The following is a 27,579-nucleotide window of genomic DNA, read 5'->3' on the forward strand; positions in this document are numbered from 1 at the left end:
GTCACCTCTGTGAGGTGACAGCCTTGTTCGGCCTCCATAGCAGAATAATTCTTATGCTAAGCCTGTGAATAATAGGCCTATTGTTTAATTGGCATGTTTTAGTCTCTGCAAGGTACGCCACTTCTGAGAATTCTACTGTGGGTAGGAATAGCTGTGTGGAGTGTACTAATGTTGAATATCTTTCTGGGCCAGTTTGGCCAAGAGATGCAGGAAACATTTCCTCTTAAACTTGACCTGAGTTTAGACTTTATGTGCTGGAAAGATTTTTACTAGATCTCTAAAGCAGACAACTATGGAGGCTAAAAAATTGACCTTAACACACAATCAATAGGGTTCCCTTATCAATGACAATGGAGGGTGAATATCAACAGATGAGTGGATACTAATAATATGAGCACCAGGGTAAGGAGCTAGGAATTCCAGAGTTCAGCTCTGACATTACCAGTCTCTGTGAATAATGCAAAATTCGGATAATAATACTTACCTATTTTACAGGAATGTTGTGAGAATTAACAGGTTGGTTTGTAAAGAGTTGAGGAAGAAAACTGCTACATATAAATGCTAAGTGGTGCTGATAAGTCATTTTTAGGAATCACATGAACATTCTTTGCATAATAGTGAAAGAAATCTTCTAGATGTTACCCTCTCTCCTCTCTTCCTCCCAAAAAAAGAGCAGTGATGCAATAGCAAAACTTATTCTCACTGTTCATCTCTAGATTACAAAGGAAGTTTTTCTTGTCAAGTTCTTGACTCACACAATATGTAACTGATCATGGTCAGAATAACATCTATTTCTTTTCTGTTTAGATTTGCTCCAGCACAAATCATTTTTAAAGCTTGAGATACAAAGTTCCATGTTTCAGGGAATGTCAAGTTCACAGTGCCCCATATAGTCATTAATACTTCCTTCCAAAATTTATTATTCTTTAATCTGTCCCATAATATGTGAATTACAGTCCCTGGTGGAAATTCCATATTTTTCTGCATATATCATTTCAGTCTTTGAAATTCTACAATACTAACATAGTTTTTAAATTAATACACAGCCCTAGGCCAGGAGAAGAGAAGCCCAACTCTGTTACTTTGCATTGCAGAAGGGTTATTTTAGATATTCTGAGACAAATTTCCATTTTTATGAGGTTGGCAATGAAGTTTTACCTTTGGGGAAAAGGTAATACTGCTGCAATTTATGAGCATGTTTAGTGAAAACGAACGCTTGCTGTACCCATTCGTATCCACATTTATGTACGTCTTTATCAAAGCAAGTAAAGAAAATGGCATTTAGTGGATATGAAAAATTCCAGTGCTTTCCAGGGGCTCCATTAGGATTATTCTCAAGCAGGCAACAGTGGAAATGGATTTTACTAATTGTTGCTGATAATGGTAATTCAATTATATGACTCAAATCTGGTTTTCAAATAGCCAGTTCTCTTTGGTGCTTGTATGTTTGTTTGTCTGTCCCCATGCATGCTACTTGATGGGAGCTTTCTTTGCAATTACTTAAATGTTTTTTTTTAAAAGCCAGGAAAGACATGTACACCTTTTGAGCTGACTGTTAGACCTAATAATATCTTGATTGCACTGCACTGACACACTAAAATGCCTTGTTGGACCTCGTCTGTCCATGCAAGACTGGGAATTTTACTTTTCTGTATGTGTCTGATTTAGAAGACACAGTGTTTCATGGATCCACATGCAGTGACCTCTCACAAGAGTGGGTGGGGTCATCCAAATCAATCCTTAAAACAGAACCTCCATGCATATAGTGTGTAGCTATTGAAATGTGTATTAACAATATAGAGAGGAAGACACACTTTGCATTTCGAGAACCAGGGAACATTTAACTATCTGTACAAAGTTAAACCTCCTTGCCTCAAGTCTGTGGCTGCTTTGCATGTGTGTAGTAGACAGGTAAAGTTATACCGTGAGGGAATTTAAGTTCAAACAAAGATTCTGTAGTCATAGGGTCTTATTTACAGAGCTAATGAGCACCCACAAAGCCAACTGAAATAAAAGGGAACTCCAGACAAAGAGTAGCCTGGAGTCCAGTGTAGAAGAACAGAGGGTGAGATTTTCAGAAGTGACTGAGAAGCACAGGTCCCACTGAAAATCATTTTAAGAATTGAAATCCAGTGGGACTTGTGCTCCTAAGTCATATGGGGTATGTCTACAATGCAAAGAGAAACCTGGGGTGCCGAGTCTCAGAGCCTGGGTCAATTGATTTGGGCTCATGGGACTTGGGCTGAAAGGCTAAAAATAGCAGTGAAAACATTCCCCATGAAGACCCTCTTCGCTCCCCAGGTTTCAGAGCCTGGGCTCCATGTCTACACTGCTGTTTTTTGAGTCTGAAGTGTAGATACACTTTTGGGCACTTTTGAAAACCCCAGTCCTAACAAAAAACTCAGAACTTAGGTCAGTGACTGGTGGTGTTGGCATAACACAGCAAACACTGGTTTTCTGAATCAAAGTATATTTTTTATTTTTAAATTCTTAAAATATTCTTATCACAGATGTCACTGGGCATCTTGACCTCATTTAGAGCAGACTCCGATAACACATTGATTAAATCAACACATAATTGATTTATCAGCGAAAACTGGGGCCAAAATCACCCTTAAAGTCACCTGCTGTCATTTTTAGAGCTTCTTCTGCTACAGCAATATGTGCTAATAAAGGAAAAGGCAGCGTGACTCAGAATTTCCCAAACCAAGAACCCTTCTATGTCTCAGGTGTATTTTTGATTGTGAATCATACTGATTCTCTTGTCTCCTGTGGCTACTAACGTTGACATTTCTGTCAAGATGGATGCAGCAGATCCTTCCAAATTCTCACACGCACAGCCAGTCTCTGCAGGAACTGGATATCCGTGTGAATGGAAAAGCCTTGTGAACATTACAGCTGTCACTAATGTGAGAATCTGCTGGTGCATAGAAAACAGAAGGAAGTCTCCCCTGGAGATTGTCAGCCACCCACCCTTGTCCCATCCATGTCACTAGAGTGAAAGAGGGACTTGGTGGAGGAACCAAGGTAGGGACTGTGAAATTCCACTCAGGTCATCTTGTTTAAACCCATTAGGATGAACAGTCCAGCACAGAGGAGAGGGCGTTGACATGACCCTATTGATGTTTGGCTGTAGGTGACTTCATAATAAATTGACAGCAACATTTGTTTGGAAATGGGGTCAGTTCTGAAGTGCCAAAGGTAAATTGTAAATAAGTAGATCAATATCAGATTACTTGCATTTCTAAAGTGCCATCAGCATAGTTTGTAGGCACTCTGCATAAGTTTGTTTAGTGCATAGAAGGTGGAATTTTCTGAAGTGCTCAATGTTGCCCAAATTTGCTCCCACTGAAGTCAGCGGTAAAACTCCTGTTGTCTTCAATGGGCACAGAATTAGATCAACACTGAGCACTTTTGAAAAATCCCACCTGTAAAGCCCCCTAAATGCAAGCCCCTCTTCTGAACAGCTTCTTGTCAGAAGGGCCACATTCCTAGTGGGATCATACTCTTCCCTAAAGAAAACGCATGCATGAAAAGATGGGTGTCGCACCATGTCCTGCAGATTATACAACTGATTCATCCCAGTGGAAAGATGTTTCATAGCCAAGGACCTACCACAAAGAAAGTTCTGCCCCCAGATACTCATGAAGGATAGTCTGTGCTCTGTCCACTGAAGTCCTTGTTGACCACAGCTGTTCTTCTGAGTCACAGAATGAGAGGCAAAGAGAGGTAGGTGGGACCTAAATACTGTTTGTAGGTGAGGACCAGGACCTTAAACTAGAGAGGCAACAATTTTAAAGTGTGAAGCACCAGTGTGTCATGGGAGAATGAAGCATATGAAGCTGCAATGTCTTTGGGGAAACTCACTTTTGTGGGTTGTCAATGTGATCTCAAAAAGCCATGTTATACCAAAAGCTTTATTTTACATTATGTATGCACTATGGTACATATCAGTCTGCTTCCTTACTACATGGCTGCATCATACTAACCCTCTTTTCTGTTTGCATGTGAACTCAAGTTGAGGATTGCTGGGAGCACTGCTGACCAAAGACAGAGTAGCACGATGCTTCTCACAGACCTTAACTTTAAAAATACACAGGTGAGCAGGGAAGCCCCTGTGAAAACTGAGGCTTGGTTATATAACCCTGTGATCCACATGAATTAATTGTCACATGACAAGCAGTGTGGCTCTGAATGTGGGCATTCTTATTTAAGGAGCCTTTTCTAAGACAGAAACATTAATATGTATCTCCTACCCCTTCTTTATTCTTTTAGCCCTGAGCTGCTGTCTTACCATTAGCATCATGGCAAATCCCAACGGGACATAGATTGAACACCACACAGATCGATCTTCAGCTAGGTCTTTAAGACAGTCTGGCTGGATGTTCAGTCTGTGTCCATCGTTAGCAATCTTATCCCACTGAACCTTTCAGCACTCACATGATTGCTGGCTATGTAGTAGCATTCTTTGGTAAACATGCTTTGTAATTTGCTGTTCTTCCATTCTAATAACATGTCTGTACCAAGAAAGCTGCCAAAACTGAACCAGTGCTGATGGGGAGGCAGTTGCTGGTTTCAGCTACAAATATCCTCATTGGTGATCTTATCCAGCCACTTAATATGGAGGAGCTGGTGAAGACGACGAAAATAAAAAACATCAATCCACCACTCTTCAGCCTTCCTCAGCCCCTGCCTTTCGCTGGCACACAATAAAGTTGGTATAATTATGGTTGGGTAGATCCGCAGTGTCTTAGCAATCTTGACGTCATAACATCTCCACAGAGGCCACTGAAGGCCCTACGTCTTTCGAGCATCCTACACCACTGTCTGGGATGCTTCCCAAGTTTTTGACAGTTGCCATCTTTTCAATGTCCTGTTTGATCAGGTTAATACTGAGTGGGTTGTAATCTGGAGTTGCATCTGCTTGATGGTAAAGGCCATGGAAATAGTTTTATCCACATTAATAACCAGACAAATTTGTGCTGCTTTTCCTCCAACCAGATCAGCCATCAGCTGCAACCATTCACTGAACTGAGCCAACAAGACAACGTCCAAGTTGCCAGACAGCCTTCCATTTTGAACTGCTTATTGCCCACAAAGTCTTAGAGACTGTCATCTGATGAGGAATGGCTTTGTTTGTCATCGGTTCTTTTGCTGCCAGCTCAGTGCTGGGGCCTCAGCCCTTCAAACATCAACCATGGATCAGTGAGCCACTGTCTAGTCTCATATTAAAACAATTAGCTATAATGGAACCTGGAATTTTGAATATGGTTATATTATCCAGAGAGACTGCTAATGCAGATAGTAAAAGATAACCAAAATCATGAGGCAATAATGAAGTTAAGCCATCTCTAATCAGAGCTGATGTACCAGTGACAACCCTGTGTTAAAATAATAGGGAGAATTATACTGGAAAAGCACAGAAATCTGCTTTTGGAGCTCCAGTTCTAATATATGCAGGGATGTTTGTTACCGCTTTGAATTTACTTTTGAAATAGTTTTTAGTTGTCAGGTTTCAAATTTAACAAGTCCCCGTCCTAATTTGACAAGGAACATACTGAACAATGGCTCAGCAGCCTTTGTTGCTGTACTTGTGTATTCATTTTCCTCTCTTTATCGTGGTTTTCCTTTCCATAGGTTTCTAAATGCTATTGGTACTCAAGGGGCTGCAAGATCTCATTCTTAAGAAACCACAGAATAAAGATTGTTTCCTAGTGGTCAGTGTGTCTGTATAGTGAGAGGTAATAATGTTGTATCACTCCACTCTAAAGACTCATGACCTCACAGAGATTCTGCTGCTGAAGAAAGAATAATTCCACGGTCTAGGAAATTCAACTCCAATAGACAGAAGTCAGCAGAATCATTGGCAATAAAAAGATGAAATAAAATGCTTTAATAATAAAATATTTCCAAGTAACATGAAGAAACTTTTTTTAGAAAAAAGACTCAATCATAAAGATGTACAAATGGTATTTATTGCATGCAGAGGTTTTGCGGATTCATACACTGGGATCATTGATAAAACAATTGTTACAGTCACTATGGAGGGATTAGAGGACTAGAAGAGGAATCTGCCTTGATGGACAGAATGGCATTTATGTTCCACCAAATTTATGATATTTTTATAGGTTCAGGAGAGAGAGAGAGATTACATTGTCATCTCATGGGTTGGAAGGGACTTTACTCCAAGTAGTTTATTATTCCCAGGAAATTTTCAGTTTATGTTCTATATTTTTACAGGGGAAAAAAGGCAGACTATTTGGAACTGTTCATCAAAAACTTTCCAGTTGCTGTGTGAAGGTTCCTGACCAGGAGCCCCACATTTTTCAAAGGCAAGATTTTGGATAGCAGGCTAAAGTGCTAGCTCCATCCCCCCTGAAGAGAACGGATGGGCCTGGCTTTATAGTGCACACAGCAGCTCAAGCAGCTGACCCACAGAAAATGGTTGACTTTAAATTCAGGGAAGAAGGTTATTTCAGTTTTCATAAGAGATAGGCTATTAACGCCAGTGTCCTGGCTAAACCACAGTTTGGATAATTACCTTCCTTCCTACTGAAATTCCCACTCTAATCTTAGGATATGTCTACACTACAAAATTAGGTTGAATTTATAGAAGTCAGTTTTTCAGAAATCGTTTTTTTATACAGTCGACTGTGTGTGTCCCCACAAAAAATGCTCTAAGTGCATTAAGTCAGCGGACTGCGTCCACAGTACCGAGGCTAGCGTCGACTTCCGGAGCATTGCACTGTGAGTAGCTATCCCTCAGTTCCCGCAGTCTCCGCTGCCCATTGGGATTCTGGGTTCAGATCCTAATGCCTGATGTGGCAAAAACAGTGTTGCGGGTGGTTCTGGGTAAATGTCATCAGGCCCCCCCTCCTTCCCTCCCTCCGTGAAAGCAACGGCAGACAATCATTTTGCGCCTTTTTTCCTGGGTTACCTGTGCAAACGCCATACCACGGCAAGCATGGAACCCGCACAGCTGACCATCACCGTAACTCTCCTGGGTGCTGGCAGATGTGGGACTGCATTGCTACACAGCAGCAGCTCATTGCCTTTTGGCAGCCGACGGTGCGTTACGACTGGTAGCCGTCGTCATCATATTCCTGGGTGCTCTTTTAACCGATCTTGGTGAGGTCAGTCATGGGCGCCTGGGCAGACTCCTTCTGCCGAGCACCCAGGAGACGACAATGGCTATCAGTCGTAATGCAGCATCTTCTGCTGAGCACCCAGGAGCTGACAATGGCTAGCAGTCAAACTGCACTGTCTGCTGCCACTCTAAAGATGTAAAAGATAGATGGAGTGGATCAAAACAAGAAATAGACCCAATTTGTTTTGTATTCATTTGCTTCCTCCCACCCTCCGTGAAATCAACGGCCTGCTAAACCCAGGATTTTGAATTCGATCCTTGAGGAGGTCATTCTGTGTGACAGTTGTTTGCGTTTCTCCTTTGATGCAAAGCCACCTCCTTTGTGGACTGTAATTCCCTGTAAGCCATGTTGTCAGTCGCCCCTCCCTCCGTCAGAGCAGACAATCATTTCGCGTCTTTTTTCAGCCCAGACGCCATAGCACTGGGATCATGGAGCCTGCTGAGATCACCGCGGCAATTATGAGCCCTGTAAACACCACGCGCAGTATCCTGGAGTATATGCAGAACCAGAACCTGCCAAAGCAAAACCAGGCGAGGAGGCAACGGCAGCGTGCTGACAAGACTGATGAGGACATAGACATGGACATAGACTTCTCGCAAAGTATGGGCCCCGGCAATGTGCACATCATGGTGTTAATGGAGCAGGTTCACGCTGTGGAATGCCGATTCTGGGCCCGGGAAAGAAGCACAGACTGGTGAGACCGCATAGTGTTGCAGGTCTGGGACGATTCCCAGTGGCTGCGAAACTTTTGCATGCGTAAGGGCACTTTCAGGGAACTTTGTGACTTGCTTTCCCCTGCCCTGAAGCACCAGAATACCAAGATGAGAGCAGTCCTCACAGTTGAGAAGCGAGTGGCGATAGCCCTGTGGAAGCTTGCAACGCCAGACAGCTACTGGTCAGTCGGGCATCAATTTGGAGTGGGCAAATCTACTGTGGGCGCTGCTGTGATCCAAGTAGCCCACACAATAAAAGATCTGCTGATATCAAGGGTAGTGACTCTGGGAAATGTGCAGATCGTAGTCAATGGCTTTGCTGCAATGGGATTCCCTAACTGTGGTGGGGGGATAGACGGAACCCATATCCCTATCTTGGCACCGGCGCACCAAGCCAGTGAGTACATAAACTGAAAGGGGTACTTTTCAATGCTGCTGCAAGCACTGGTGGATCACAAGGGACATTTCACCAACATCAACGTGGGATGGCCGGGAAAGGTACATGACACTCACGTCTTCAGGAACTCTGGTCTGTTTCAAAAGCTGCAGGAAGGGACTTTCTTCCCAGACCAGAAAATAACCACTGGGGATGTCCAAATGCCTATAGTTATCCTTGGGGACCCAGCCTACCCCTTAGTGCCATGGCTCATGAAGCCATACACAGGCAGCCTGGACAGTAGTCAGGAGCTGTTCAACTATAGGCTGAGCAAGTGCAGAATGGTGGTAGAATGTGCATTTGGACGTTTAAAAGCGCGCTGGCGCAGTTTACTGACTCGGATAGACCTCAGCGAAACCAATATTCCCATTGTTATTACTGCTTGCTGTGCACTCCACAATATCTGTGAGAGTAAGGGGGAGACGTTTATGGCGGAGTGGGAGGTTGAGGCAAATCACCTGGCCACTGATTACGCGCAGCCAGACACCAGGGCAGTTAGAAGAGCACACCAGGACGCGCTGTGCATCAGAGAAGCCTTGAAAACCAGTTTCATGACTGGCCAGGCTGCGGTGTGAAAGTTCTGTTTGTTTCTCCGTGATGAACACCCCCCCCCCTTGATTCACTCTACTTCCCTGTAAGCTAAACACCCTCCCCTCCCCCCTTCGATCACCGCTTGCAGAGGCAATAAAGTCATTGTTGCTTCACATTCTTTATTAATTCATCACACAAATGGGATAACTGCCAAGGTAGCCCGGGAGGGGTGGGGGTGGAGGGAAGCGCAGGGTGGGGTAGGGGAGGAGGGAAGGACAAGGCCACACTGCACTTTAAAACTTAAACTTAAAAGCTTTAAAACGTATTGAAGGCCAGCCTTCTGTTGCTTGGGCGATCCTCTGGGGTGGAGTGGCTGGGTGGCCGGAGGCCCCCCCACCGCGTTCTTGGGCGTCTGGGTGAGGAGGCTATGGAACTTGGGGAGGAGGACGGTTGGTTACACAGGGGCTGTAGTGGCGGTCTGTGCTCCTGCTGCCTTTCCTGCGGCTCAGCCATACGCTGGAGCATATCAGTTTGATGTTCTAGCAGTCAGAGCATCAACTCTTGCCTTCTGTCAGCAAGCTGATGCCACCTATCCTCTTCAGCCCGCCAGCTCTCCTCGCGTTCCTATTGTGCTTTCCTGCACTCTGACATCGTCTGCCTCCACGCATTCTGATGTGCTCTGTCAGTGTGGGAGGACAGCAGTAGCTCTGAGAACATCTCATCCCGAGTGTGTTTTTTTCGCCTTCTAATCTTCGCTAGCCCCTTTGAAGGCGAAACATTTGCAGCTGGTGGGGGAAAAGGGAGATTGGTGGTGAAAAAGACACATTTTAGAGAACAATAGGATCACTCTTTCCATTAAACCTTGCTGTTCACATTACACAGCACATGTGCTTTCGTTACAAGGTAGCATTTTGCCTCTTATATTGAGGGCCTGCCTGTGTGGTGTGAGAGATCACTCACGCAGTGCCAGGCAACAGAATTCAGCTTGCAGGCAGCAATGGTAAGCCACAGTCTTTTGGCTTCTTTAACTTTCATAACATGTGGGAATGGTTTCAAACAGCAGCGCCCTCATTTCCCATACCAAGCAGCCGTTGGGTTGGCCATTTAAAATGGGTTTGCAATTTAAAAGGAGGGGCTCCGGTTTGCAGGTTAGCATGCAGCACAAACCCAAATACCCCCCCCCCGCCACGCTATTCTCTGGGATGATCACTTCACTCCTCCCCCCACCGCTTGGCTAACAGCAGGGAACATTTCTGTTCAGCCACGGGCAAACAGCCCAGCAGGAACGGGCACCTCTGAATGTCCCCTTGATAAAAGCACCCTGTTTCAACCAGGTGACCATGAATGATATCACTCTCCTGAGCAGAGGTCCCCAAGCCCCGGGCCGCAGACCGGTACCGGTCCGCGGCCTGTTAGGAACCGGGCCGCGAACCGACCCCTAGCACATCAAGCGGCGTGTCTCTGGCGGGGCCGCTGAGCCCCGCCCCGCTCAGAGCCACGTGGTGAGGGGGCAGGGCTGCGAGCTCTGGGCTGAGCTCAGCTGCCTCCGCTCGGCGTGGAGCTCCCAGCCCTGCCCCCTCACCACGCGGCTCTGAGCGGGACGGAGCTCAGGCCCCGCCGGAGACACGCTGCAGCTGTCGGGCGAGGCGCTGAGGCTCCGGGTGAGGAGGGAGCCGGGGGTAAGAGGCTGGGGCCAGCGGGGTTGGCTAAGGGGCAGGGAGTCCTGGGGACAGTCAGGGCACAGGGAGGGGGCGGAGGTTGGGGGGGCGGTCAGGGGGCAGGGAATGGGGGGGTTGGATTGTGGGTGTTCCGGGGGGATCTGTCAGGACTCAGCGGGGGGGGGATAGGGGTTGGGGCAGTCAGGGGACAGGGAGCAGGGGTGGGGTCCCAGGGTGGTGGGGGTCTCTGGGGGATGGTGAGGGGACAAGGAGCAGGATGGGTTGGGGATTCTGAGGGGGGCGGGCAGTCGGGGGGGCAGGAAGTGGGTGGGGGTCAGATGGGGGCAGGGCTCCCACTAATTCTGCATTATGGTCAGTTGTATAATTATTTCATTATATATTACAATAATAATAGAAATAAAAGTACAAAAATAAATGTAATGCGCTTGAATAGTCCCAAAACCATCCCACAGGTCCGCGGAATTTTTTTTTTCTACGAAACCGGTCCCTGGTGCCAAAAATGTTGGGGACCGCTGCTCCTGAGGATAACACAGAGAGAGATAAGGAATGGATGTTGTCTGAATGACAGCAAACACCAGGATTTCCATTCCATCCCCATACGTTAACAGACTTTTGCAGTAGCTGTACTGGCTGTGAATGCCAGGGCAGATTAATCATTAAACACACTTGCCTTTAAGCCATGTGTAATATTTACAAAGGTACACTCACCAGAGGTCCCTTCTCCGCCTACAGGGTCCGTGAGCCCGCCTTGGGTGGGTTTGGGGGGTACTGGCTCCAGGTCCAGGGTGAGAAACATATCTTGGCTGTTGGGGAAACCAGTTTCTCTGCTTCCTTGCTATGAGCTATCTTCAATCTCTTCGTCATCATCCTCCTCGTCCCCAAAACCCGCTTCCTTGTTGCATGATTCTCCATTGACAGAGTCAAAGCACAGGGTTGGGGTAGTGGCGGCTGCAACACTTAGCATGACGTGCAGCTCAGCGTAGAAGCGGCATGTCTGTGGCTCTGCCCGGGACCTTCCATTTGCCTCGCTGGTTTTGTGGTAGGCTTGTCTTAGCTCCTTAATTTTCACGCGGCACTGCTGTGCGTCCCTGTTATGGCCTCTGTCCTTCATGCCCTTTGAGACTTTTTCTAATGTTTTGGCATTTCATTTACTGGAACGGAGTTCAGCTGGCACGGATTCGTCTCCCCATATGGCAAGCAGATCCTGTACCTCCCGTTGAGTCCATGCTGGAGCTCTTTTGCGATCCTGGGACTCCATCATGGTTTCCTCTGCTTATGAGATCTGCACTCACCTGCACCTTGCCACGCTGGCCAAACAGGAAATGAGATTCAAAAGTTCGCGGGCCTTTTCCTGCCTACCTGGCCAATGCATCTGAGTTGAGAGCGCTGTCCGGAGCGGTCACAATGGAGCACTCTGGGATAGCTCCCGGAGGCCAATACCATCAAATTGCATCCACACTACCTCAATTCGACCCAGCAAAGTCGATTTCAGCGCTAATCCCCTTGTCGGAGGTGGAGTAAAGAAATCGATTTAAAGAGCCCTTTAAGTCGAAAAAAAGGGCTTCGTCGTGTGGACGGGTCCAGGCTTAAATCGAGGTAACGCTGCTAAATTCGACCTAAAGTCGTAGTGTAGACCAGGCCTTAGTTGGATTCAATACTAGTCTTCACTTCCTGTCCTGAATTGTGCAGTTCTGCTGTGTATTGTTACACATCTGCCTCATTCCATCTAGTGGCCGCATTTCACTGGCAGGTGAAGTGATTCCTTGTATCTATTTTTGTCAGGGTCAGCATTAATTTACACCCCAATTCATTGAGCAGTGTCTTGCCATAGACAGCAGTCTATCCTACCTTCTTCTTTCCAGGGCCTGTCCTTCTCCTTGCTATGCACCACAGTTTCCAATCCACTGAGAAATGTGAAATCATCTTCCCTTCCTGAATGTGCAGATAAATTGGGGTTCCTATGGGTAAGAGAGATCCTGATTCCATGGTTTTTATTAACAGCGCTGTTGCTTGCAGTCCAAATCTAAAAATTTAACAAGCTCCATCCCTGTGTAGAAATGTTTTGATTCCTCTAGGCATATCAAACAAGAAAGGAGAGCAAAGTGGCACTCTAAGCATAACTATTAGAGTCCAGTGTCCGTAACCATGTTTCCAAGGTCACCATCTCCAATGTGTGAGAGGAAAATTATATTTTTTCTTGCTTCTCCGATCCATCAGCTTAGGCTGTAGAATGAGATTGGCTTTATGGAAGAGACTGTGGAGGCCACATAATTGTATCTCATAAAGATCCAAGCTATCTGTAAGAAAAGAGAAAATAGTCTTATATCTCCTGGATCCTGGAAATTGTAAGTTCTCCATGGAATGAAATCAAAAGAAAATTCCACCTGTGAAGAGGAGACAGAGGATGAATCTGAAAGGTGAATTGATACTTAAGAGAATCAATATAGAATTTGAGAGAAGAGAACTATATAGTATTTTAGATTATACAAACAATCTGCCCTCTCCCAAAAGCTGTTCTCTCCTCCTTGTATACACTGACATCCTTCCTACAATCAGCTGTTGTTTTAGTTCAATTGAATGTGCTAAAGGACAGGGACATTTTTATCTGATTTTTAAATCAACATGATCTGCCTTTATGGTGCTATATTATATTGCATAAATAATATGCTTTTCTTCTTCTAGTAGTGTCCCTATGGGTGCTCCACTGTAGGTGTGTCTGCATCCCTGCACTGCTGATCAGAGAACTTCGGTAGCAGTGTCTGTTGGGCCTGCACCTGTGCTGTTTCTCCTCATGTTGCGCCATGAGGCTAGCCAGATAGCCAGAACCATTCCACAGCTATTGTAATGAGATGGGCGTCGTAGCTCCACCTCTTGGGATTCCTGAAGGAGATGCAGACTGTGGTGGAGGACTTCCCCTTTGAGGGTGTGAACCTCGTCACCAAGAAGACTGACACCTCTCTCCACTCAAAGGATTCCAGGGCCACTCTCAGGTCACTGGGAATCTACACATTGGGGCAAAAGAGACATTTTAGCTATCAGTACCAACAAAGGCCTTATTCGTTCCAATCCCCATCACAACGGAACTATGAGCCCCAGAGGAAAAAGGAAAAGTTCTCAAAGCGAAAGCCTTTGGGCTCCCAGTCCTCGACCCAAATGCCTGCCCCTAAACACCACTTTTGATGGGCAGGTTCAGGCACCATGAGACATGCCCCACTATTATCTGTGACCATGCACCCATTTGGCGACTTGTGTTCTGCAGTGTCTGGGAGCAGATAACCTCAGACAGATAGGTTCTAGAGATCGTCAGATCCAACTATTCCATCCACTTCACCACTCTACCCCCTCCAAACACCCTTTCCCATCCCTCTTCAGGGACCCTTCTACTACAGCGGGAGATAGATCGCCTCCTGCAGATAAGAGCCTTAGAACCTGTACCTCAACATCTACCAGGAAAGGCCTATTCTCGCTACTTCCTAATATTCAAAAGGAAGGGAGGTTGGAGACCCATCCTGGACCTCAGAGCTCTTAACAAGTTCGTCAAAGCTCAGAAGTTCCAGATGGTCACCTTATCAACGATCATTCCATCATTGAAACAGAGAGACTGGTTTTTGACCCTCGACCTACAAGATGCCTACTTTCACATTTCAATACTACTGGCTCACAGATGTCTCCTTGGATTCACCCTGGGGCACAATTATTACCAATACAGAGTCCTTCCCTTGGGACTTTCATTGGCCCCAAGAGTATTTTCCAAAGTTCTCTCAGTGATGGCCACCCATCTACGATCACAAGGGATAATGATCTACCCTTACCTGGACAATTGTCTCCTTAGAGCCCGGTCACTTCAGGAGGCTCTTTGAGCCACCAACAACATGATACGCTTGTTCATGGGCCTGCAGATCAATTTCCAGAGGTCGACCCTCACACCAGTTCAATGCCTGGAATTCATAGGGGCCAACCTAGTTACGCTACAGGCCAAAGTCTTCCTACATCAGGACAGGTTTCTATCCCCGATATCGCTTCTAGACACTGCTCAATGCAGCCCTCAAGTGCCAGCCAGAATCTGCCTCCAGTTCCTGAGGCATATGGCAGCTGGCATGGTGGTAATTCCACCTGCCAGACTTCACATGCAATGCCTACAGCCGTGGTTCAGCTCAGTTTACAGACTGAACAGGGACAATCTGGACAAACCCCTGTCACTGCCCACCAGGATCAGGAACTCCCTGGACTGGTGGAAGAACCCGGCCAATGCATGCAAAGGGATCCCCTTTTTTCAGGCACCACCTTCGTCACTCCTTACCACCGACACATCCCTCATAGGATGGGGCCCACATTTAAACAGCTTCGCAGCTCAAAGCAGATGGCCACCTGCAGAGATATCCTTGCATATCAATCTCCTTGAGTTGAGAGCAGTCAGGAACACCTATGCCCATTTCCTCCCGCTGATAACAGGATCACATATAAAGATCCTAACAAATAACATAGCCGGCATGTATTATATCAACCATCAGGGGGAAGCCAGATCGCCCTCTCTTTGCACTGAGGCAATGAAATTGTGTAACTGGTGCATCTCTCACAATGTTACCTTATCTGTGGCTTACCTCCCGTACACACAAAACATGATAGCGGACAAACGCAGTCACACATTCCCGCACAACCACAAGTGGGAGATGCACCCGTCAGTACTTCACGACTTATTCATACAGTGAGGAACATCATCCACAGATCTGTTCACCGCTTACCAGAACAAGAAGTATCCATGATACTATTCCAGGGCAGGGGTCGGTCAGCACTCTCTGGGTGATGCCCTCCTCCTCCCATGGGACAAAGACGTTCTTTACTCCTTCGCTCTGTTTCCTCTTCTGCTGAAAGTCCTGCTGAAGATAAAGAGGGACGGCGCTCACATAATTCTGATTGCTCCCACGGGGCCAAGACAGGCCTGGTACCCTTACCTGATGCAGCTCACAATGTTTACCTGCAGAAATGGTCCAAGTTTCAGATTTGGTGCGCATCCCACCAGATCTCTCCAGTATCAGCAACTCTTCCACATGTTCTGGAATATACCCTGACCCTTAAAAAATCGAGGTTATCCCTGAGATCTCTCAGGGTCCACCTAGTAGCTATTAGAGCATTTCACCAAACCATAGAAGGGTACTCAGTACTCTTGCACCCAACCACTAAAAGGTTTGTTGAGAATAACAAACCTCTTCCCTCAACCTCGACTTCCTATCCCCTCATGGGATCTAAACCTAGTGTTGAAAGGGCTGACTAGGCCCCCCTTCGAACCTACGCCACCTGTTCACTAGCACACTGATCGATGAAAGCGGTCTTTCTGATTGCAATTACCTCAGCTAGAATAGGGGAAATAGCAGCTCTGATGGTGCATCACCCATACACAGTATTCTTCTCTGATAAGCTTACACTTAGGCCACATCCAAGGCTCATGCCTAAAGTGACCTCGTTTCACATGAATCAGTCTATTCACCTTCCCGCCTCCTCCCTCAAGCCTCACTGAGACAATAGGGAAGCCATACTGCATATCCTTGATGTCAGGAGAGCCCGTGCATTCTACCTCAATAGGACAAAGGCCTTCAGGAAGTCCCCTAGACTATTTCTTTCTATGGTGGGAAGATCTAAGGGCTCAGCAATATCAGCCCAAAGACTTTCCAAGTGGGTCTCTAATTGCATCAGACAGTGCTGCCAAATTCATAACATGATCCCTCCGGAGTTGGTCCGTACACATTCCACTATATCCATCCCCTGCTCTGTCGCCTTCCTCAAGGATGTCCCCATCTCTGAGATCTGAAGAGCAGCGACATGGGCATCAGTCCACACCTTCGCAGAACATTATGCAATCAGCAGGGACTCTGCCTCAGATGCCATCTTTAGCTCTGTCATCTGTGACTAACCCACCCCCAAAGTCCCAGTCCTCCAAGGCGGGTACTGCTCGGGAGTCACCTACAGTGGAGCACCCATAGGGGGACACATCTTGAAGAACCATTATTACTCCACAAGGTAACTTCTTTTATACACACATAACATTCAGAGGTTTCCAACTTTAATATTTTTTTTAAATCCTTGAGTACAACGGTATGGAAGTTAACAATGAATAACAACACTTGGGATAACTTTAGTTTATTGTAACCTATTGCTTCTAAAGCATTTGAGATTCCCATATGATTAAAACTCAGTTTGTTAATTGCCAGTTGGCTTCAATATAATCATCCAATGCTTGCTTCGTGCCTGATATGCATATGCTCATGTTGCTCTGCCATAGTATTTTATTGCAAAGGTTGCACAAACTAAAAGGCTGGGTAATTTTATGCTCACTAACAATATTTTTAGCAATGTAAATGGAGATAATAAAGCCAATCTCAAACTCCACAGTATAGGCTGTTTATCTGCTGTGTTGGATAAAGAATGTTTCCCTCCACATATAGCACTGCACAGTTAGCTAAGTGCATTATAAGAGGCTTCCTTTGGCACATCAGATATTGGCCGCTGCCCAGGTCAAGATGCTGGATTAGTTGGACTAGTGGTATCCAAGTTTATATGGCAAATTTTATGTTGATTTATTTGAAAATTATCCATTCACACATCATAAATGTTATGTTGATTGATATACAAATTCTTAGATTGACACATACATGACATCTGGAAGGAGTTCTGATGTCCAATATGAGTTTTGACATATGGAACCAAAAGCAGACAAGCAACTTTATTTCAGGGTGGGTTATGTTGCCTTTTCCATTTCTCTTTCCAGAATATTTCTTAAGTCATCTCTGAATTAGAGTCATATGTTGTTCAAGGATCACAAGAGATTTCTGTAACATAAGAAAATCTAGTGAGATCTTTAAATTGATCAAGGCTCCAATATCTGCACCCCCTGATGCTCGCTCTAGAAAGTTATGTATACACCTGAAAAATGCATGCTAGATCTATAAAGTGTACATATACTAGCTGTGAAGGTTGTGGCATTTATAGTATAAATTATGAATGATTGAAATGAAGTGTATTTTAAGAGCTGATAGCTGAAAAGCAATGCAATGTACTCCTAATTCAGTAGCATTGCCTTGAGCTACTCTGAGGCCTCTTTTTAAACTCAGACATTAGCACAAAGCACACCTCTGACTGCAGGCATTTAAAGATCAACAGGGGCCAAAAAAGCTTTTAAGATCCAGTGAAACCAGGAAAACAACCATGTTCCCTTTCAGTGTCAAGTTAGATTGCCATCTTATGAGTGCAGCTATTTCAGGTACAGAGTGCTTAGTGGTTTGCGTCTTGTTGTGTGGAGAAAGTGTTCCACGGAAAACATCTGTTTCTTTCACCTGCAAACCACAATGTGCTGTGAAAAGGCAGGACTGTAGCCACAGAGACCCAAGGGGATGTGGGAAATCTGGCTCATAGGGATGAGCATGATTTTCTGAAACATGGTATCAAAAAGAACACTTAAAAGGAGAGGATGCTTTTAAAGGATGTGATACACCGCAAATTGGATAGATCAGATTGCTTTTAAGCTTGAAGTTCTTACTGGATGCTCTCGTTATGTTCATAATGGTAATCGTTCAGTTCTGCTCAAAATTGTGACAAAATATGTGTATATTTTGCAGTTACTGTAAAATTCTCATTGTTTTACCATAAGAGAATTAATTCTTGGAGGGAAAAAAAATCAATAGACAGTCAGCTACTGTACAGAAAACAGAACCTCTTTTGTGACTATAAAATGCACAGTACAGCTGGTGTTTTTCTGTTAGTGCTCTCATTACATATTTTTCAGTCTAAAATCAGATGCAGATTTCATATGTGTTGTTACATACGATGGCCAGATCCTCTGCTGGTATCAGTCATCAGAGTTCAGTTGAAGTCAATAGAGAACTTACACCCCCTGATGATTGGCCCTTAATTCCTTCTGAAAATAATTATCATTGCAGAAATAAGGGGCCTGATCTTCAGCTAGTGTAAATCAGCATCACTCCATTGGCTTAATGGAGCGCTGTGAATTGACACCAGCTCAGGATCTAGCCCAACGACCCTTACCATTTGGGATTGTTGTTTGATATCCCAAGCGTTTCAAGCATTGTGCTGTTTTGAGGTATAACTTCCATTGGTTTGATAAATTCTGGAACAGTCTCATGTTCTTTTGATTATCAAGTGAATCAGTGTGGCATAGCGTAGTTTCTTTCCCCCACCTAAATTCCCTGTTCTGTTTATAGGAACTTACTGGGTACAGGTTAGCATTTTTATTAGTTAACTCTGTATCAGAGCCAACAAGCTGAACATCAAGAGTGAGGGAAAAGAGGCCAGAAACAGACTGAAGCTTCCAGAGAGAAAGATGAAAAATAATCAAAATGGAGTGTGACAGCAGAACAGGTTTAAAAAAAAAATTACAAGTGAAAGAAAGAGAACCCCAGAACCACCTGGTTAGCATCCCAGAATACTGAGAAAGGGGTTGAATTAAATAATAATACCCCTAAGCCAGAGCTAAGACTTTCAAGTCAAATCCCCAATGCTAGAGAAGCTTCTAGAGGTATTTTCACTCACAGATTACGGGAACGGCTGCAGATTGGTAAGAAATGGTCAGCATGGATTCATAAGTGGGAGGTCATGATTAATAGAGAAGCAACACAAGACAAGAGTACCACTGCTGTTCCAAAACCATAGCGAATCATCCTCTTTATAAAGAATAATCAGGTGGAAGGAGATTGCTCGGTAGTGTAACTTCAGACATCAGATTTAGAATATTTATATTCCTTGGCATAAAAGGCTCAGAAACCAGCAGAATTGACACAAACTTTTGTCCTTTTAAAGCGAATCGTATGAGTGTGTGGGTCAAGTCTTATCCGCTCTGCGTAGACATTAAAAATCCCCTGGCATGTTTTATAGGAGTAAGGAGTTGCCGTGGTTAAAATTTACCCTCTTCCCCTGTTTTTGTTCTGTCAGCTGAGTGCTGCCCTCTGCCCCCAAAGTGGCTACATTTCAGTGTCACAGTAAGTATATGGCTTGCTTACCATTTCAGGAGCTGCAGGTGACTAGCCCCTGTGAAAATGAAGTTGTTTATTTAGGTGGCTAAATGAAAATTTAGGTGCCTAACTTTAGACAATCAAATTTGAGCATGTTGACCCCAAAGCTACATCGTTCATCCCTGGTATAACCGCACTGACGTAAGCAGAGCTGCTCCCTAGAGGAATGAGGCCTCTATAGTCTAGACATTTTGAACAGTAATGTGACAAAACTGTAGAAAAAGGAAACACCCTTAATAATACATAATTCCTTGGATTTATTTTGCTGCGTTAACTGACTCCTTTTTCAGCCATATATCAATGCACAGGAGTAACTGTTCCCTAGCACAGTGTTTCCCAAACTTGGGACGCCGCTTGTGTAGGGAAAGCCCCTGGTGGGCCAGGCTGGTTTGTTTACCTGCCGCATCCGCAGGTCCAGCTGATCGTGGCTCCCACTGGCCACGGTTCTCTGCTCCAGGCCAATGGGAGCTGCTGGAAGCAGCGCGGGTCGAAGGACATACTGGCCGCCGCTTCCAGCAGCTCCCATTGGCCTGGAGCAGTGATCCGCGTCCAGTGGGAGCCGCAATCGGCCGAACCTGCGAACGGGGCAGGTAAACAAACCAGCCCACCAGGGGCTTTCCCTACACAAGTGGCATTTTATTCCTTTTATCCGTACTAAATCTGTGTTAGTGGCGTTCATTTCATCTGACTTGGTAGAATACCTACAGGTTTTATTTTTTGTTTAATCTTATGGGGAAGGGTGACTTTTGTCTCTAAAACACAGGACTCAGAGCCAGGAGATATGTGTTCTACCCCTGCTGCTGCCTGTGTGACCTTGGGCAAACTTGTCTTGGTTTCTCCAGTCTATAAACGGGGGATAATAATATGCAGCTATTTCTCAGGGGTGCTGTGCTGCTGTGCTTGTTGCTGTTTGTAATGCACTTTGAGATCCTTGAATGCAAATCTATAGTACACCTCTACCCCAATATAACGCAACCCGATGTAACACGAATTTGGATATAACGCGGTAAAGCAGCGCTCTGGGGGGCGGGGCTGCGCACTCCGGCAGATCAGCGTGTCAGTGTGAAGGGCTCCAACATGCTGCTCTGAGCGGCGTGTTAAGGATGGGAGGCGGGCAGGAGGTGGGTGCGCAAGCGGGGTGAGGAGGCGAATGAGGAGGTGAGCAGCAGGCAGGAGGGGGGCGAGGAGGCAGGCAGGCAGGAAGACAGCAAGCAGGAGAGCAGCAGGCGGGCGGACGCAGGGAGGCGCACCGGACAGATGGCAAGGAGACTAGCAGAGCAGCGGGCAGGCGGGCGGGTAGGTGGGGTGAGGAGGCAAGCAGCAGCCGAGCGGTTGGGAGCGCTGGGCTGATGGTGAGAAGACTAGTGGGGAGGCTGATTTGTCCCGGGCCCTGCACCCCTCTAAAGATGGCTCCGACACACTGCTCTGAGCGGCGTGTTAAGGGTGCCAGGCCAGGGCCGAGGGGTTGGGTAAGGGACAGAGGGTCTCGGGGCAGTCAGGGAACAAGGAGCCTTCCCTACCCAATATAACGCAGTTTCACCTATAACGCAGTAAGATTTTTTGGCTCCCGAGGACAGCGTTATATTGGGGTAGAGGTGTCATGCAAACCACAATTTTATAGCTTACACTTTCAGATTAATTACAGTGGCTTTGGATGTAAGGAGATGATTAGCAGCACACAGACAATAGGGACTGTACCCTATAGAGTTAAACATCCAAACAACTTAGTATCCCTGGAGAGTTAAGCTCCCGACTGAACATGATTGTCACTTTAAATCAATAACCATTGATTGCAAAGAGTGGCATTAATTCTACTTTGTGCTGAGAGAAATTTCCCAATCTATCTCATTTAAATGATGGGGTTGCCATTCTTCATATCAGAAGGCTTGAATTAGGTGAATAACAGTTTTAGAATTTGGATCAGGAAACTTGTGTTTTGTCTTTTTAGAACCCCTTCTTAGAAGTCTTCCATTTGCTATTATATAAAGAAACTTTAAAAGTGCTCAGTGAGGAACTGGACCCAAAATCCTTATCCAGGCCAAACTCCCATTTACCTTTAGTGCCCGAGTCAGGGCTGCAAGATCAGGCTTGTTGTGAGACTACTTCCAAATACACCATTGCATATCTAAAAGCAGTTTATAACCTCACAATGTGTGTCATCAAAGACACAATGAATGGGGCTAAGGTAAATGATGCAGGAGAGTATTGCATAGTATGGTATTTCAATCACATGGATTAGAAAAAATAAATAAATGGCTTTCTAATAGCATTCCCTCTTACTCTTCCAGAGGTCATGGTCAAGGATGATATGAACAACTACATCAGTCAATATTACAATGAGCCCAGCAGTGGTGAGTTTTCTTTAAAGATTTAGATTTAAACTGAATTTCAGAGTATCAGACATGTGTAACTGCTGTATTGCACTGAATGACATAGAACAAGCAAGACTGAGCAATTAAGTAGATCAACCTGGGAAATTAAACCAATCTCTAAACCTATCGTGTTTTCCATTAAAGTTTATATCAAGGTGATAGTCTCTAAAGGATAAGGGACCTGATCTTGCTCCCACTGAAGTCAACCATAATGGTTTCAAAATCCAGGTGTGCATTTTTCCTAGAGTAAGTTATCCAGTCAATAGAGTGGTTCAAATGGCCATGGAAAAGAAACCTAGGGAGGAAATAAATGAATAGAAAATCAATTGGAAGTTAACTTAGACAAACCCCTTGCTGGGAACCTTTTAGAAAGGTTAAACTGAATGAATGAAGGATAAGAAAACTCAATGCCAGACAACATTGACTTGTGAGCAGTAGCACTGCATCATACTTCAAATGGATTTCTTTACTTTGAGTTGAATTGTAGCCACTAAAGGGTCATAAGATATCATTTTGCACTGCACTGAACGGCTTTCATACACGAATACCCAGTAGCTTGGATTTTAAAAGGTATGCAATAAAGCAAATAGTCAAAGCAGTTCACTTGACTCTCTGCAAATTTGGTTAACAAAAATACCACCGCTTATGTGGCATTTTTATGTTCCACTTAAAAAAATGTACTCCCAAATGTGTTTAAAAATAATCAGAAGTATATCAGCCCCATATACGCCTTCCTGTGTCCTTGTGACCACGGATTCCATTATGGGACATTTGCAAATATAGCATTTTTCGGATACGCAAATTTAAACGGCAAGCTCTTTGGGGCAGGGGCTGTCTTTTTTTGTTCTGTGTTCATACACCACCCAGCACAATGGGGTCCTGTTTTATTACTAGGGCTCCTAGGAACTACGGAAAATCTAAATAAAATAATTACATTTCTATGAATGAAAGCTCTCTCCACTTACCAAACAATTTTACGTGAAAATGTGCTGTCGAGACTATCGTCACACATTTCAGAGGCAGGCCATTTTCAATTGACATTTCTATTATTTTACTTACAGACAACGGAGTTCCTGAAGCTGGTATTTGTGTCATTACCACAACAGCCATTGACGTGCACCACCCCAACATATCTTCTGACCTGTTCACAGTGGAAGTGCCCATGAAGATAGGAAGTAATGGAACTTCTGCTAGTGTCACATCAGGCAGTGCCTCCAGATCTACAGACAGCTCTGTAACCAGAGCCCAGAGTGACAGCAGCCAAACCTTTGGCTCTTCCACAGACTGCAGTACCACCCGGGAGGAACCCTCTGAATACGGCCCTTTAGACAGGGCTGGGAATGCAAAACATGATCAGATTGATTCTGCAAGGCATAGGGTCAGCAATGCAGTAGTTCAGGAACTGTTATCATCATTGTCAGAGGATTCTTGCTTGACACAAAAAGGCTTAGATCCAGTCAACCTTAAATTGCCTAGTCCAGCAGGGTCCGCCAAAGCCAGTCCTGAGCTAGAACATAGAGTGAACATTTACAACAAGAAGAACCAAGAGAGCTTTGATGTGCTCCAGATTAAGCCAGTTATTCACCTTCAGCAAACTGCCTCGGTGATCAATGAAAAGTACAAATCTTTGGAATCCAAAGAGCAAAAGATGAATAGGGTCCCAGATTCATAGTTCTCCACAGTGGTAGGAAAAGATGAGACATTCTAGAGCTTTAATGGCACCCTCAGAACAATTGCTGGCTGGATATCTTGCTCCTTGCGTCGTTTGAATGAATTGAATATTCATAAAATGCATGAGTTCTGAGAGCCAACATGAATCCATGACATTTCTAGCTTCAGAGGTCCACAGGCCAAGCCCTGGATGAAGAGAAAACATTCTGTATTACAAAATAATGACCTCAAAGATGTACATATTCTTAATCTTGGTTTTGTGAGGTTTTTTTAAAAATACAACAATTTTTATGGAACTCTGAACAGCCTTCTATCAGGTCAAGCTTCAGCAGGGTATGGTACATGCAGATGTAAACTTCTCCTTCTACAATTTCTTACTGTCCCTTTGTACATGACGACAGCTGTAAACCCCTTTGTACAAATTCTGCAGTTATTTTTGTTCTTCCCAAAATCTTTTTTCAAGGAGCACTTTGGGTGATGCAGATTAAAGGGGGAAAGTGTGATCTGTTTTTATTTTAGCATGAGCTCTTTAAAGACAATATTTTGGAAAAGAAAATATCGTTTTCACTTCCAAGTCAACACGAGTGAAAAATGGACATTTTGCAAATTCAATTTTAATTAAAAAAAACAAAGAAAATAGATGTTCATTCAGTGTTTTTATTAATAGATCTAGAGGTAGGCTAGATTCATGAGATTATTACTGTGGCTTTAAATCTTCCATTTTGGAAAATATTTTAATCTCATTTACATTTGACTCAGAGTTTAATGAAGTAGTTCATTGAACTCACATGAATGTACAGTGACTATTGAAAGTGGACACAAACTTTTTTTATAATCACAAGAACTTTTAAGACAGTTCAGCTACTTAAGACAATTTGAAAGGTAACGCTAAGGTTCTCCTCTAACCTGGTAGTACCTAGCAGTAGGTGTAACGCCTTTGGCCCAGATCCTCAGCTGTGGCTGAGGAGTGCTCAATACAATGCAGGAGTTTATGCCAAGGTAGATGGTCAGCTACGTGCTCAGCTCATGCCCAGGGATAAGTTAGGAGAGCCAGAAGCCTGCTTGCTGTAACTTGTGCTGCCTGCTAATAGCCTCAAGAGCCCAATATGGAGGCCAGACCTCTTTTCCCCAGCTGCATACTGCCTAAAGGCCACAGGGAGAGGGATGGCATAAGGACCAGTACACCAGTTGTATGCCACTAGCAGATCCCCCTGCAGTGGAGTCATCCTTCCATGGCCAGCTGTTGTTGTTTATTATTATTTGCATGCCAAATTTAAGACTTATTTGCGCCAGTGGTGCGACCCAAAGCAACCACAGTACAGCTCAAAGTATGGGGCATTGAGTTTATTTCTATTTATTTATAGTTGAATTATGTACAATTTACAGAACAGATCCAGTGAAAATCCATGTACTTTTCTGTCCCTTTTAGATACTGTGCCGGTTGTATGGGAAGGTATAGTGATCAAATCCACCTTTACAAGTATCAGGGGCCCACCTGTCCTGGCAAAAACAAATATGCAGCTCCTAGGGTGTCAGTGGAAGTTACCCATACACTATCAGGGACAGTCAGGCCCTAGAAGACTTGCTCATATATGAAAATTGGGCATTATCAAAGGAAACGATTGGTTAATATCTTACTTGCTAGACTAGAGCTCTTGCAAGTATTTCAGCTGTAGGTTGGGATAAGAACATAGAACCTGCCATTAGCAGGTCAGACCAATGGTACATCAGTCCAATAGCCTGTTTCCACCAGTGGCCAGTGCTGGGTGATTCAAAGGAAGGAGTAAAACCTGCACAGTGCACCTAATTGTGTATCACTGTACCACGAAGAGGAAGGAGCCTTTCTGACCTCAGCTAGTGATCCGCCTATGTTCCCCAGCTAGCAAAACTGCTGCTGCTGTTACTAGTCATAGAAATTTTTATGAAACTTACTTTTGCATTCATAATATTTTGCATCATGGAGTTGCATTATAAGTGATATCCGTGGTCTAGTTTTAATTTGCTGCACCCTAAGTTCAGTGAGTGCCCCCTTATTCTTTTGTTAGATGGCTGTCTATAAAACAAATTCACAAAATGCAGCTGTTTCTGATCACAAGACTAAGTGGACAGTAAAGGCCAGTTTTTCAGGAGTGCTCATCATTCACAATTGGGACCAGGTTTTCAAAAGAGCACAGCTGCTCTGTAGGCACCTGAATGGGAGCTGCTGGGTGATAAGTACCTCTGAAAATGGCCATAAATGGGGTCAGTCAAAAAGCTCCCCAACAGAAAAGGCACAGCTGCTTCCCTTTTGCTTGCAAGGCAGTCAGCTGCAATTTTTTGTGTTTGTAATTGAAGTATGTGATGTCTGGTTTTAATGAAAAGCCACATATTGTCCAACTATTTGCTAAATTGATACATTTCTCTACCATTTAATTCCCCAAACTTGTACCTGCTTCCCTAGGGAATGTTAAAAAAAGAGGCATGAGTTTCCATAAGGTTCCCCTTCAACGTTGCTCTACTCTGGATCAATCTACAAATGCCTCATTTGTATATTTGGACATAAACTGCTTATTCATTTGCATTTTGCTGAGTCTTGTGGTGAGTGGGTGGAATGAGCTTCCAAGTGAAGTGGTAAAGTCAAGTACTAATATCTTTAAACAAAAATTGGATGACAGTGTGGAATTTGATAGATTGAAGGGGATCATTAGTTCTGTGCTTGGGAGAAGCTTGGGAGTCCCTGGGGACTGAAGGGAATTTTGCATTGATCATTCTTTTTCCACAGATCAGCAATGGATTTTTTGCTTTACATGGGAGCATTTTGCCTTCTGATGACACACCCAGCTTTTAAAAAGTATCCAGTCAAACACTGATGTTGTCAGACTCCTTCCAGGCATGCAACGTTCCTGGCTGGCGTTTGGTACTGTACAGCTGTGTAACTAGTTTTTAAAAAGCCAAGGCAAACACTTATGCATGAGCTTAACTTTACTACTGAGAGTAGTACTAGAGGTTTGTTACTAACAGCAGTAAAATTAAGCACATGAGTGTTTGCAGGATCAGGACTGAAAAATTCGTTTTTATCAAATTGAGACGTATGGTAACACAATGAAATGTGCATAAAACATATTTCTGTAATCCATGCACGCTGTGGGTATTTGTCATTTTCATAGATAAGTGGCCAGTGCTAAATTCCCTCTAAGCTGCACAGTTGCACAGCAGGCTATAAAGGGCTGCAGCAGCAGGGGCCTGGAGAGGAGAGAAGTAGGGGGTGGGCAGGGACTGGTGAAGGGAGCAAATTGGGGTGTGCAGGGCTGCCGGGGGCCTCTCCCCTGGCTCCAGGAGCTTGCTCGCTGCTGCCAGTGGGGAGAGAGGAGCCCCTCCCCCGGAGCTCCATGCTGCTGGCGAGGAGAGGGCTGGGGGGAGTTCTCTGGCCCCAGGGCAGCCTGCCTGCACCCCCCAGCTGGAGCCCTCACCCTGCCCCCACCTCAATGCTCTGCCCCAGCCCTTGAGTCCCCTACCACCCCCTGAACCCCTCATTCCCAGACCACCCCGGAGCCCTCACCCGCCGCACCCCCAGCCCTCTGAGCCCCTCATCCCTGGCCCCACCCCAGAGCCCACACCCCCAGCCGGAGCCCTCACCCCAACCCACATCCCAACCTCTGCCCTAGCCCTGAGCCTCCTCCCACACTCAGAACCCTTTGCCCCCCGCCCCCATTAATTTTGTTATGTGCACCAATATGGAGGTGATTTGTCACACATCACCTCCATGTGGGTGCACATAACAAAATTCATTCCATACATGAGTGGGAAAAATTAGAGGGAACACTGGCAGCCACTGCATGAAATAAGTTTAGGAAGGTCAGTGTGTACCTTGCAAGGTAAGTGTGATATGTTGGAATGACAATACTAATAGGAATCTGTACTCATTTTCTGTCCTGCCACAAAGGGAAAAGGCTGGGAGAAAGCATGGAGGGAAAGGAAGTGATACTAACAAGCCAGCTGACCTCTCACCAGATCTTGATTTAATGTGGGT

General features: G+C 44.9%; 1 protein-coding gene across 5 annotated transcripts in view; it reads left to right on the forward strand.

Moving 5' to 3' along the window:
* TMEM266 (transmembrane protein 266) overlaps positions 1–24,194 on the forward strand; it is a 121,746-nt gene extending 97,552 nt beyond the window's left edge. For all 5 annotated transcript variants that reach the window (XM_044979179.1, XM_044979182.1, XM_044979180.1 and 2 more), the window contains 2 exons: positions 21,816–21,878; positions 22,961–24,194. In XM_044979179.1, the coding sequence (XP_044835114.1) occupies positions 21,816–21,878; positions 22,961–23,571 (674 nt within the window). In that variant the 3' untranslated portion in view covers positions 23,572–24,194. The remainder of the gene's footprint in view (positions 1–21,815; positions 21,879–22,960) is intronic.
* Positions 24,195–27,579: the final 3,385 nt, after the last annotated feature.

This window comes from Mauremys mutica, chromosome 11, assembly GCF_020497125.1.
Source record: "Mauremys mutica isolate MM-2020 ecotype Southern chromosome 11, ASM2049712v1, whole genome shotgun sequence".
NCBI classification, from domain to species: Eukaryota; Metazoa; Chordata; order Testudines; family Geoemydidae; genus Mauremys; species Mauremys mutica.